The following is a 12,020-nucleotide window of genomic DNA, read 5'->3' as shown; positions in this document are numbered from 1 at the left end:
GCAGCAATGTTCAAGCGCACATATTTGGGTATCTGTTCTGCTGCTACACGCGTCCTCAACCATGGAGACTTGAGCAAATAATCGTATCAAAGCATGCGTTTATGCAATCAGATAAGCGGCAATGGCACGACTTATCTAGCTAGCACTTCTGTACTTCAAGATCAATGCAGCTGCGCAGCTCTTCTTGTGAGCATATACAAAGGATTGGCCAGCCCTACAGGTGCCTTTTGTCAGCAATATAAGAGCAAGGTGGACCTTGTTCTCTGAAGATCTGGTTGGGTTCCTTAGCAGTTCCTCGCTCTTCTCAAATGGACAGCTGTTCTGATCACATCATCGGTCAGCTGACCCTGGCTTTGATACACGAGAGAATCAATCCCGCCTCTCGACCCACAGCTTCTGACTGGGATTGGCCTGCGTTGCACAAAACTTCTTGGCCACCTTCAACAGCATCCTAGTGGAGTCTTTCTAGGCATCCATGAAGAGCTTTGCTCCAGTTTTCAGAACGATCCATATGCATGAGAAGCTTATGAAGGACGAAAGAATCGCGGAGTCCCAGGTACGAGGTCACACTCACCTTCATAATTGAGACTTTCTGTGCTTGTTTCCCATCCTTGATGGTAGCGCCAGAAGGCCGGCGCTGATCGATCGCCATCTTGATGCCAGTGGCTGACACCACTGCAGCTGACAGCACCGGAAGCTGGGAGACTATGGCAGTGGTGATACAAATCGGGCACACCATCCTGGGCTGGTTATTTCAGGTTCAGCAGGAAAAGGCCAGGTGCCGTCAGCTGCTTCACTTAGTGCTGTTGATGAGCTTTGGCAGATGGACAGTGCCGAGTGAGGAGACGTTTACGAGGCCCCTCATCCTAGCGCGTGTTGCTTTGTACGAGCTGTTCCGGAAGTTTTGTACCAGCTGAAAAGTGATCTAAAGGGTACGTGACGGGGCAGGCCCACGTGGTGCAGCTTCTTGAGCCTTCTTTGATGGCTATGTCAGAATTCGGGATGCCATGACCTGCAATCACATTCCTGCTCTCTAGAGATCTTGCTGGTGGTGATTATCAGAGGTCAGATGTGGAATATGATGACGATTTCATTTTAATGAAATTGGGAACCATATGGGAACCATGCATGCATGGCTCCTGTGCGGCAGAAGATTCTGTGGAAGGTGAGGCCCTACAGCCCGGGGCTGTAGCTGCATGCTGTCTGTTCATGATATGAAGCAAGTTCAACAGATCAAGAATGTCAGACCATTACACATTTGCCGAAGAACCCCAGCAAGCACCGTCTTGACGCAATCTGCATGCAGCGCATGTTTGCAATCGCTATGCAGGACGGCTCCAAGCCACTCTTGCACATGGAATTCCCTGTTTAAAGATCCTCTTCCGCCAAGTCTGCGTCTCGCTCAGGCACAGCAGCTCCATTGTTGCGCCCCCACAGCACCCTCTCGATCCCCTCTATCTCTTCGTCAAACTCCACCCTCCACTGCACCAGCGCAGGCACCCACTCCAGCGCCAGAGTGCAGTAGGTCTCAGCTGCAAAGAGCAGCCCGGCACGCTCGTGGACGGCCTGCGGTGACACCTTCAAACACACTAAAATCAGCTCCAAACAGTCTTCTGTTTTAATCAATATTCAACGATGTTCCTGCCAGAGCAAGGTGCATCTGCAAGCTGCAAGTGAAGGCTGTCATCTTTCTTGATGCAGTCAGCATGCCATAAGAAGGATAGTTTCAGTCAAGATGGATGGTGTCATAGGAGAGCCCAGGACGCACCTCTGCTTTGCCCTGTGCCTGGCCCAGATCGATGCTGCCGTTCACAGCGGCCAGCGCGCACATGCATGCATCGCCATCCAGCTTAGCCCTGTCCCCCCGGTCGAGCTTCCACAGCAGCGGGCACAGAAACCAGTGCTCCGGGAAGGCATCGGCAAATCCCACAGCGCTCCGGCACAGGCCGGTCACTTCCGGGTTGCAAAAGTTGGTTGGGCTCAGCTTCCTTGCAACAAAATCCCAGATGCTTTCAGGCTTGCCATAACGCTGCCGTTTGCTGCCCATGTCCAGGCCCTTTCTGCCCTGCTCGACCGCTTCGCGCAGCCGACATCCGTCCTCGGACCCGAGGAACGCCGCGCATGCGTCCACCTTTGCAGCGCCAAACTTGGCGCGCAGCTGCTCGATGGCTTCCTCGCTCGCGCGCAAGTCTCTCGGTGCGTGGTCGAGCTGCCTGTCCAGGAATTTGATGCCCTTCTGCAGGTCTTCCTTTGACAGAACGGCCACATCCGCCTTCAGCCCCTCGTAGTGCACCGCCGGATCAATGTGCCCTATGCCATCCAAAAACCAAGAGCAACTTCCAAAGCGGCCGCCGCGCAGCAGCGCACGCATGGCTTCCACCAGCGCGGAAGCTTCGCCCCAGGTGCTCTGAATCTGCAGCTGCGGCTTCAGCTGCGCGATGAGCGCCTCCAGCCGCTGACTCATCAGCATGCTTAGAACCTTTGCCACATGGGGCCGGCTGTCGCAGATGCTCTTGCCATACGCGAAGATCAGCGGATACAGCTCTGGACGCAGCTGCGGGTTGTCTCTGTGTTTCTTTGCGAGGGAAAGCTGAGGATCGCTGTCGGCAGCGGCTTCTTTTGCAAAGGCCTCGAAGTCGCTGGTGAGGTAAAGGGTGTTAGAGGCACTGTAGATCACAGGGATCTTTGGCAGATGCTCAGACTCCTCTAGTGCCACAGCGTAAACTGCTTCTTCCAGCTGCTTGTGGGTGGCGCCGGCCTGCGTGAGACAGTACTTTTTAAAAACCAGCAAATGCTGATGTTCAGACGTGCAATTCATACATTTGCAAAACTTTTTAGTGTGGCCAACACTAAGGAGCACAATGCTCAAGCTGTCCAGTGGATTTTGGCACGATGAACTCAGGTCTTTCGATTGTGATGCATATGTAAGCTAAATCTGCGTCTTTTGGCAACGTGCTGCTTTGGTGTCAGAGGCGTGCGGTTTCACGGATGGAAGCTCTTACCTTGAGCAACTTTCTCCAGACGTCTTGCACTTCCTGCAGATCGATGTTCTCGACATGTGTCGCCGCTGCCATAATTTGATCTCGAAAGATGCTACCGAAATCTGAAATATTGCAATCAGGGGTCAACCAAAGGTTCTGCAGAAGTGATCTTCTGGAAAGCCCGCCTGCTGTACAGATTTCGGATGACTTAAAACACGTATGCGAGCAACCCTTGAAGAAGAATTTCCTTTGAATTTTCAAGATGATTGTGGATTGAAATTCGGTTTTTGTCAAAGCCTCCGTTCCGGTTGAAGCCATACTCGGACGAGAAGCTTCCGAGAGGGCAACGCCGTTTTCGTTCGTCCCGCACCAGTTTAGGTTGTTGCACAGGATATTGATGCCTATCGAATAGATCTCTTTATGACGAGGAATATTTCTAGAAGAGAATAGCTGTCAGGAGAGAATAGCCCTCAGTGAGGTGATAATTGTAGAAGTGCCACCAGCCCCTTCAAGTGCAAGCCTGGGCCCGGGCCTTTTTAACTCAAGAATTCATAGCTTCCAAATCATTGTAATTACACTGTATATACCGCTTCTTGTATCTAGCTTTTTCACATTCACATTCGCAGTCATCAGTTCAAAGTGGCCTGCAGCTGAGCCTGCAGCGCAGCAAATACTCTGTAGGGGTCAGTGTTGCCTATAGAGGCCTTCCCAAACACCTCCAAACCCCCATAGTCCGACGCCCGGCTGCTGGTCTTTCCCCTGGACACAATCCTGCTCGCATGGCACAAAGAAAGCGCTCATTGCCCATCACCGTTGCTGCAGTCAGCTATTCTGAATTCCAGCTTGTGCTCTCTGACACCAAAGGTCACTCTCTCTCGCTGAATAAAACTGATGCCCTGCTCAAGGGTGAGGCTTGCGCATTCAGTCATGGGATGCTCACCTCGCAAGAATAGGGGGTTGAGGAGCACCACTGCCGTCTACTGCTTGCACGCTGGCCGCCAGATGAGGTGCGGAACTTTTCACATCAGCCCCGTAGCGGATATTGAAGATGCCTACATTGAATGTGGCAACCCCGAGCCTGTCTATGAGCGCTCTCAGGGCGGCGTGTAAGAGATATTGGAAGCAGGGGCAGCTCAAGCCGCTGCCCTGCACCACCAGCTCCATGTCCTTTGTGGGTACCAGCGAGGCATAGCACCACGCCCTGCATGCAGGAACGCTGGTCAGGTCACAGTCAGGTGTGGATTTCAGCTGCACGCTCCTCGTAAAGCTTCTACGGATCTCCCCAGTTGGCTTTCCCAAGGTGGAGTGACCTATTATGACACATCAGTGCGAAGTGATGAGCTTGAAACACATAGAGAAGCTTTAACAGCCCCCCAAACTTCCATTGTGGCATTGTGAAGGGTGCTTTGAATGCACAAGAGCAAAGGCTGCCCAGAGTATGCCCTGTAAATTCTGTGGTCAAGTTTTTTCTCAACCAAGCACGAAAAATTGCACACCGCTTGTCTCCAACGGCATGCTCATGCAGCAGGCCGGCTGCTCGATGTGCGCGGATTAGGTCGCCGTAGTAATCCGCCCCCGGCAGGGCTGCGGGGTACCTTTCCGCCGCAGCTGTCAGCGCCTCACACCCTGGGAAGGGCACCTGCATTGACACAGAAGCAGACACTCAGCTACTCATGTTTTTCACACGGCAGCCAAAGCACCTGGCTCCTCCGACGTGGTGAAGAGGTACCTGGTGAATAACAAGAATGAAGCAAATGACCGCCAATAAGGCAATGTAAAGTGACACAGGCAAAATCAACTTCGTGCTTGTAAAGCCGAAGTCAGAACACTGACCCAGCAGTTTGGGTGACGCGCTCTTGAGGCATTCAGGGCTCGAGAGACTATCGAACCAATGCAGGCCATGGCAGCTGGGCATGAGTGGAAGAACATTGGGGTGATGCAAACATATTGCTCCTTGAATGCATGGTTAGTAACGTTTTAGTAATGACTTGATCTGAGCGCACCTGACTGAGGGCGACCTGGGCATGCCCATGAAACTGACTGGCTCCGGCACGAGGTCCACAGTTCCACAGAAGGAACGGGTGCCTGTGAGCATGTAATATGTGTGACACATCACTAGCTTGGCACAGTTGCGCATCTGAAATGGCAAACACAAGGCAAACATTGGTTGTAAGGAGCTATGACACGTGAAGCGAGGAGCCACAGACTATTTAGTGCCTCTGACCAATGAGCGGGCCTTCATTGTCGGCAGCACTGCAAATTGCTAGGCATTTCAATGTGGATAAAACCCAATGGCCGCTAGAAATTTCTAGGATACACGCAGAAAGTGATTAAATGTTGAGGAGTGTCAGATGGACCGACCTTGCAGACGGCTGCGTGGCTGAGCCGCGCTCAAACCACTCCTGGGCAACAAGGAGCAGATCGGACAGCTGTAGAAGGTTAAACTGCAGAGGATGATGGTGCTTGAACAGAATGAGGCCGTGGAATGGCTGGCAGTACTTGAAGAGATTTGAGGCCGAAACTGCATGCGTCCGCTCTATCCTGCCATTGACAACCATCTCAGACTGGAGCCTGGATGAGGACTATTGATGCATGACCTCCAGTGACCAGGAGATACTTTCCGGCAAAAGCCGCGTACTGAGTTCGCTAGCAATGCAAGCTGCATGGAAGGGGGGTTGACTTATCACCTGCCAAAGATATCTATGGCAGTGAGGGTGCGCCATTGGCAGAAATCGCAAGTGCGGCCGTTGTCGGTGGGATCTGCAAGGGTAGGCTCTTGTGTGAAGCTCTGTGGTTTGCGTCCGCGCTCTGCATTGTACCAGACCTGTGTTGCACATAATAAGAGGTGTCATTTCCCATCGTGTCATTCCCATCTCAGAGCGGGGAATGAATGAACATTGTCAGAGTAGTCTCTTCCTCTGCAGTCACACAGGAGAAGAGGTCCAAGCTAGCTTGGAGGGCAGTTGTGCATGCCCACCTGTGCCCCCAGCACTCTGTCTGTGACGCTGACGACTTGCTGCTCGTTCTGTTGGTCCATGCCTGGTCACAATTTTGAGGAAGCATTGCTTACTGTGTGCAGTCATAGGCGTCATTGGCTACCTAGTCTTTTCATAAAAGAGTTCAGACGATGACCAAAGTACTGCGAAAAATTCGAGGTTCTCACTGAACATTCACTGTCACGGACTATGTTTCCATCCCATACCATATTTGACGGAGAGCTCTGCAGTCACTTTGCAGGGTGCAATGGCATTGGAAAAATCGAACAGGGTTGAAAGCGCGTGCGCATCCCGAGAACCGCCCAGAGGATACCTATCTGCTAGCTCGAATATGCTCTTGAGACGAGCATGGCCAATAGTGGACGGCTGAACACCGTCCATTGACCTAAAGACATCGACGGCAAGCAGGCATAAAATAACGCTGGAAGTACAGGAAATTTGGAATCAAGTCATATGATAAGAATGAATCATAGAAAAAACACTATTTACAATTCAGATCAATAATTTCAAGTGGGAGAGGAGCTTGGAACTTTAATGAGGGGTGATGTCCTCACGTGGTGCATGTGCAAAGAAATCCAGTGCAGTGCAATCCTCTGATAATCGAAAATCTGATCATTGTAAGAACTGATTAAAGCGCTGACGTTCACAGTAAATAGATGATAGGGCCTTCACTTGCCAACAGGCAAGGCCTCTGCTCGACATCTGGCTCCACGCTTACCTTCAGAAGGGAGGTGCTGTGGCCCCGTCAGAGGAATCAGAGATTGCATGAAATCAGACAGAAACGTGCGCAACCTTGCTGCTCGATCAAAGCAAGATGGTGCATTGATATCAACTATGGGGTCAAGCTCGATGCTGTAGCACTCCTGCAAGAATGGGTGACGCAAATTGGGAGTCAAGCCGGACTGGACTTGTCAAGAACTCAAATACTAAGTGGCGCGATTGGTGTTCCAGAATCACGTCTGGTGGTGAGCACAATTTTAGCATTGCTCTCATTGTCAGTTGACTGCTCTCTCCACAATACATGCATCAATATCTAGACAGCGTCGTCTTGATAAAAATACTCCTTAAACATCTCATGTGCAGATGGAGGTAGATTTTGACACGCTAGCAGAGCTGGAAGCCTTCTGGTCCAGCATCCCCCAGCAAGATCACAAGGCCTGGAGCGAAAGGGCTCGGGTGGGCCTACACCCCTTGAAAATATCACTTAGCTGACGTCAAAATTGCAACAGTAGCAATACAGAACGGGAGTGTCAAGCTTCATGTCAGTGTCCATAGTTTGCCAGGCGTGCCCCATCTGACACTCTTTCCCCGTGTATCTCCAGAATCTGATCATCAATGGCTCTCCCCAATGGGAGGTGTATCGATCAGTACCTGTGAGCACTGAGGGCACATCTGGGACGCAAGCAATTCAGTCAGAGCCGTCCAGCACAGGAAGGAAGAACTCTGCAGCTGCAGCATCGGCTGAAATGTCTGCTGCGACCGCTGGCGGGCTGATCCTTAATACCAAGACCTTCACATTTGAGGTATGTTTTGCTCTCTGGATTTACGTTCACACTCCCTGCTAGAACCCCTAATATGGGACCTTCTGGAAGATGCATGCATGGGCTGCTCTGTATAAATTTTTGCTAATGCTCTTCTTATATAATGTGATATGTCTTATGATATATCTTATGAGGCCTGGGCCAGGGAGGTCACTGGCGCCCTTGGCAACTTAGTACTTGTGTATATTTTGAAAAATTTCATAGAGCAGGCGTGGGATGATCATACACTGAGGTAGCGTTGTCTCTGCAGGAAAAGCCAGGCTTGACAGGGGGAGGTAACAGTGAAGCCGAGCCTGAGAAGGGAAGAGGACAGAGCCAGGATGACGATGGCAAGCGGGTGATCCTTGACTGGAAGGGTGACCCCATGACCATCAACCCTGGGGACAAACTGCCATTCTTCTGAGTCTGCCCGGGCGGCATTGCGGTTTTTGTAGGAACGATAGCGTGCATGAGAGTGCAATTTCTTGATCAGATGGTGATGCGAACTGCAGCTCATAGACTCATCGTTTGCGCGGTGCCCCACCCACTCAAACGGTACAAAGCTTTGGTCTTAAAAATTTTATAAATAAGATAGTTCTCAGCACCTAGGCCTTGACAATGTCTGTGCTCAACCGGTACCTTGTGAAGTGCTGACCGGACTATGAAGCTTGTCTCCAGAGCTTTGGCGTACAAAGGAAAATGACAGGGACCAATACGGTGCCATATACACCACTTTTTATACAAGCAAGACGATACCCCCTGCAAAATGGGATTCGAAAGAGAGCCCTTTCCCAACCAATCTGCCATGTATGCCTCTGCACAAAGTGCGAGCCAAACCATCTGCAATCTTCCCATGGTATATTTTCTTCTCAAACGCCGAAGGCGGTCCAGCCAAAAATATTGCTGCGGTCAAGTGGTGCTTGCCACACAGCACACTTCAAGTGACATTCTGGTGCATCAGCACCGCTAGGATCTTTTCCTCGGGCTCTCAAAATTGCTCCCAGTCCGCTTGTATAATCTTCTCTCATCACTGTACACCACAACTGCCTGAGGTTTCCACTTTTTGCACCAGTATTCAAATCAAGTCTTGCGCAGAACAAGAATATTCATTAATGATGCTCACGCACAATTGCACCAACAGCAACAGTCCGCGAGCGGTCTGCATGCTCAGGGAATTGGCTTGCGGAAGAACGGGAATTTCATCTGTCGTTTTGGAATTCAAATGTCGTGGTAGGGGTCCTGCACACGAACGGGCACCAGGGAGCGCTCTAATGGGATTGTCCCGCGGCTGTCTGATATCGGAGTGCGCCGTACGCGGCGCCTCTGGCCCACCTGCTCATGCAGAAAAGCTTCTTAAACTGCATCATAGAACTTTACTTATCCCCCTCCAAATACAGTAGTGCCCTCTTTTCGTGCAGGTTTGTAGCCGTGCTGACATGGCATGCTTGCACTGGGGTGTAGACTGCAAAAGTTGCACTTGCTGGAATTGCAGAATTCCAAATTGCTCGCCTTGTGTACAGAGCTGGGTGGAACTCTACCCCCAGGATGCTCACATGGTGCATGCCAGGCTGCGTCGGCCAGAGCAGCAAGAGATTTCATCACTCAGGGTCCAACGCACACCTCTGCGTCTGCTCACACGGTGTCCGCCAGGCTGCACTAGCTGCTGTGGTTACCAAGACATGCACAGACAACTTGGACCGCTGCGACAGCATAGGTGTCAAGGCACACCTCTGCCTTGGCCCACACAGTGCCAGACATGCTGCACCAGCCACAATGACCATATGAACTTGGACTGGAGTTTCTGCAGGTTCAAGGTCACACCTCTGCGTCGGCGCCAAAGCCGCTGCCGCGGCAGTCGGTGCCGGCGGCGGCGTCGACGACACCGGCCCAGGCGCCGCTCATGGCGTTGGCGAGGCCGCCCCACCAGCCGGAGTGCTGCGTGCGGATCGAGTCAGCCGCGCGCGAACGTGCCGCCTCCTGCGCCGGCGTGTACTTGCGCGACTCTGCACGCTCCTTCAGCCTGCACCGCCGGCAGCAATACAAAGGATGACAAAGATCTTGCCAGGCATTGCAGTAGTGACTCTTCACTGCAAGGACAGCGCTTTCTCGAAGGCCTGAGGAATAGGCAAATAGCCAGCACCGCCTGCAGCAACAGCCTACTGAAGGCCCTTGCCATGGCAAGCGCACATCCTTTATTTGTTTGCGCCACTTGCAACATACGCCCAGTGTGCAGGCAAACAACGTAACGAACGACAGAGAGGCCTTGTTCCTGGGAGGATGATAGCCCCACCTGGCCTCGCGTTCCTTGAGGAAGCGGAGGGTGAGCTCGAAGACGTCGCCGTTTGACCCCCCCTGGCCGGCCATCATGACGCCGACGTTGGTGCGGCCCATGCGCTTCTGCATCACATACTCCAGCGCCGGCAGCTGCTGGCGATCCACCCAGTGGATGCAGTCCACGGGGCACGCGTCGATCGATGCCTGCAATTGCACAGACACCGTTTAGGGCTCCATTCCAGCAGGCCACAGGGCATGCGTTGATTGAAGCCTACGATTGCACAGACACCCTTTAGGCTAGATTTCACAAAAGCCAGCTGCAGTCCATTGGGCGCGCGTCGATCGAGGAGTGCGCAACGGCGCACAGACCCTTTGGGGGTGAGGTTACGAGGAGCCAGCTGCTATCCATGGGCGAGCTTTGATCAAGGCATAACGGTGATCCCTGTAGGCAGTCCCCTCCATAGTTTCACAAAAATGCAGAGTGATCCTAAAGGGGAGTAGATTGGAAAAATGAGCTGCACGCTTGAAGATTTTCTGACTGTCTGGGACTCTCTTGCCTCCTGCCGTACCGTTGCTGAATAGCACCCGAACATCGTGGGGACGGCAATATTGCCAGTACCAAAATCCAAAAATCATTCCCACAATTGTACCATAAAGCCTGCCTGGAGGCACAGCGCCGCACCTGTATCAAGTCCTCGTCATCGATCCACTGCGCAAATACGCGCGATCGGCCGTGCGTGGGCTCTATGCGGAAAGTGGCGCTGGCGCACCAGACGCACTGCTTGCAGCCGATGCACGATGACTCATCCTGAGCCGCCAAACCAGGAAACCTCTGAAAATGTAAGGTAAGGTACATTTACCCGATGGCGCTAGTGTGGGCCAGGCCCGGAAGAAGGGAACGCTTTACATTGCTCAAGCAAGCATCTGCGTGCACCATTGCATATTGGATAAACAATGATCATTTCACGCACATGTGCATGATTTTACCATGGCAGGCTCGAGCCAGTAAAAAGCCAAGGCTTTGGCAAGAGAGGTGCATTAACAGGATGATGGAAGGCAGCTCACCACAAAGACAGCCCTGGTCTCTGCTGGGTCCTTGGCTTTGCTCATGGGGTGATTCACCAACCACTTGCTCAGCGCCTTGCCTGCGCGGGACAACAAGCACAATCTCAAACCCACCAGCCCTTCGATGCCACCTGTGCGATCCTCTCCATGACATGGAATTGCAAAAGCGGATCCAGTGGAGAAGGTCTGTACATGCCTGCACAGATGCGCTTATCTTGAAAATTCAACGGTGTGTTCCGAGCAGACATCAGGCCACTGACACACAGGAAGAAAGCGGATGCAAGTCTCCCTATGATTCACCTGTGTAGTCATCCAGGTCATCCTGCAACTGCGCTTGCAGCCGAGCATTGTAATTCTGCCTCTGTTGGGGGTTGCTAAGAATTGAGTATGCCTGCAGGACAGGCACATGCCAAGCGTCAATCAAGCTTCAGCAGATTCACTTTTAGATTGAGAAACCTATGTGAATTATGTTTCAAGGATGACAGAGGCTATCTGATCAGTGTACAATATTAAGTATGCAGCCTTTGCCATGTTGATTAGCATGGAAAGAAGGCCGAGGGCACGCCTCATTTAGGAGTACACAGAGCTCGTGCCCCTCATCTCCCAAAAAATCCGGATGGCACTGCTTGGCCAGATACCTATATGCCGCCTTCACTTCCTCGAATGAAGCGTCGTCATCAATCTGCGGTACAAAGAAACCACTCTGTTTAAGCTTACAGTTCCCTTCTGCATGTCTGGATCCGGATCAAGGTAGCCTGGAAGAAACGCATAAGACAACATGGCATCAAAAAGCCTAGAAGGAGTCCCGTTGTCATTGGTTTAGTACAAAGGATGCAGGCTGTAGAAACCACACGTTCAAGAGCTCGTAGAAGTCGACGACTTTTCCTTCCGCTTGAGCGAGCGCTGCAGAACATACTAATCCGGATCTCCTCCTCCGCCTCAGCCCTGCACGAGGTCCTTTTGTCACGTTATCCACTGGATGGTGCTCCAAAGAAACCAGCTGGTTAAGCCCAACTCTTGTCTTCGGGAACATGCACCAAAAAAAGCAGGTGCTTTCGCTGTGCAAATATGGACATGCTGCATAGTCAGATGCATGGGATCGTGATGAGCTCTATCTGGCAAATCCACCGTTAAGGTGCATGGAGGTTTCGGAACGGTTGTGGCAATACCGTGTGAACCGTCCC

General features: G+C 52.0%; 5 protein-coding genes across 5 annotated transcripts; 1 reads left to right on the top strand and 4 right to left on the bottom strand.

The window, feature by feature from the left end:
• Window positions 1-28: 28 nt before the first annotated feature.
• Window positions 29-861, bottom strand: COCSUDRAFT_53451 (hypothetical protein). Its single transcript, XM_005648246.1, has 2 exons — window positions 575-861; window positions 29-411 (listed from the first exon to the last, which is right to left on the bottom strand). Exons 1-2 carry the CDS (start codon window positions 737-739, stop codon window positions 370-372), a joined length of 207 nt encoding a protein of 68 aa, XP_005648303.1. The 5' UTR covers window positions 740-861; the 3' UTR covers window positions 29-369.
• Window positions 862-1,368: 507 nt separating this feature from the next.
• COCSUDRAFT_63283 (hypothetical protein) lies at window positions 1,369-3,074 on the bottom strand (the record flags this gene model as incomplete). The annotated part of the gene is made up of 3 exons (XM_005648245.1): window positions 1,369-1,566; window positions 1,769-2,758; window positions 3,003-3,074. 3 exons carry the CDS (start codon window positions 3,072-3,074, stop codon window positions 1,369-1,371), a joined length of 1,260 nt encoding a protein of 419 aa, XP_005648302.1.
• A 536-nt stretch (window positions 3,075-3,610) lies between these two features.
• Window positions 3,611-6,018, bottom strand: COCSUDRAFT_63282 (hypothetical protein; the record flags this gene model as incomplete). Its single annotated transcript, XM_005648244.1, has 7 exons — window positions 3,611-3,752; window positions 3,922-4,182; window positions 4,478-4,620; window positions 4,985-5,066; window positions 5,343-5,522; window positions 5,669-5,805; window positions 5,959-6,018. 7 exons carry the CDS (start codon window positions 6,016-6,018, stop codon window positions 3,611-3,613), a joined length of 1,005 nt encoding a protein of 334 aa, XP_005648301.1.
• Window positions 6,019-6,610: 592 nt separating this feature from the next.
• On the top strand, window positions 6,611-8,225 carry COCSUDRAFT_53450 (hypothetical protein). The gene is made up of 4 exons (XM_005648243.1): window positions 6,611-6,942; window positions 7,061-7,153; window positions 7,300-7,500; window positions 7,769-8,225. Exons 1-4 carry the CDS (start codon window positions 6,634-6,636, stop codon window positions 7,919-7,921), a joined length of 756 nt encoding a protein of 251 aa, XP_005648300.1. The 5' UTR covers window positions 6,611-6,633; the 3' UTR covers window positions 7,922-8,225.
• Window positions 8,226-8,715: 490 nt separating this feature from the next.
• Window positions 8,716-11,616, bottom strand: COCSUDRAFT_41909 (hypothetical protein; the record flags this gene model as incomplete). The annotated part of the gene is made up of 8 exons (XM_005648242.1): window positions 8,716-8,829; window positions 9,319-9,517; window positions 9,788-9,975; window positions 10,454-10,579; window positions 10,837-10,916; window positions 11,137-11,227; window positions 11,417-11,518; window positions 11,554-11,616. 8 exons carry the CDS (start codon window positions 11,614-11,616, stop codon window positions 8,716-8,718), a joined length of 963 nt encoding a protein of 320 aa, XP_005648299.1.
• Window positions 11,617-12,020: the final 404 nt, after the last annotated feature.

The sequence above is a fragment of the Coccomyxa subellipsoidea genome, assembly GCF_000258705.1.
Source record: "Coccomyxa subellipsoidea C-169, whole genome shotgun sequence".
Taxonomy (NCBI): Eukaryota; Viridiplantae; Chlorophyta; class Trebouxiophyceae; family Coccomyxaceae; genus Coccomyxa; species Coccomyxa subellipsoidea.
This window is presented reverse-complemented; position numbering and strand designations above follow the sequence as displayed.

What these genes read in the sequence shown, in the direction of transcription:
- COCSUDRAFT_53451 (XM_005648246.1), bottom strand. Translation starts at nt 739, where the DNA reads ATGGTGTGCCCGATTTGTATCACCACTGCCATAGTCTCCCAGCTTCCG. An exon ending in AGAAAGTCTCAATTATGAAG is followed by an intron (nt 412 to 574) that starts GTGAGTGTGACC and finishes TGTGCAACGCAG; the next exon opens with GCCAATCCCAGTCAGAAGCT.
- COCSUDRAFT_53450 (XM_005648243.1), top strand. Translation starts at nt 6,634, where the DNA reads ATGATAGGGCCTTCACTTGCCAACAGGCAAGGCCTCTGCTCGACATCT. An exon ending in CCTGGAGCGAAAGGGCTCGG is followed by an intron (nt 7,154 to 7,299) that starts GTGGGCCTACAC and finishes GTGTATCTCCAG; the next exon opens with AATCTGATCATCAATGGCTC. An exon ending in CCAAGACCTTCACATTTGAG is followed by an intron (nt 7,501 to 7,768) that starts GTATGTTTTGCT and finishes TTGTCTCTGCAG; the next exon opens with GAAAAGCCAGGCTTGACAGG.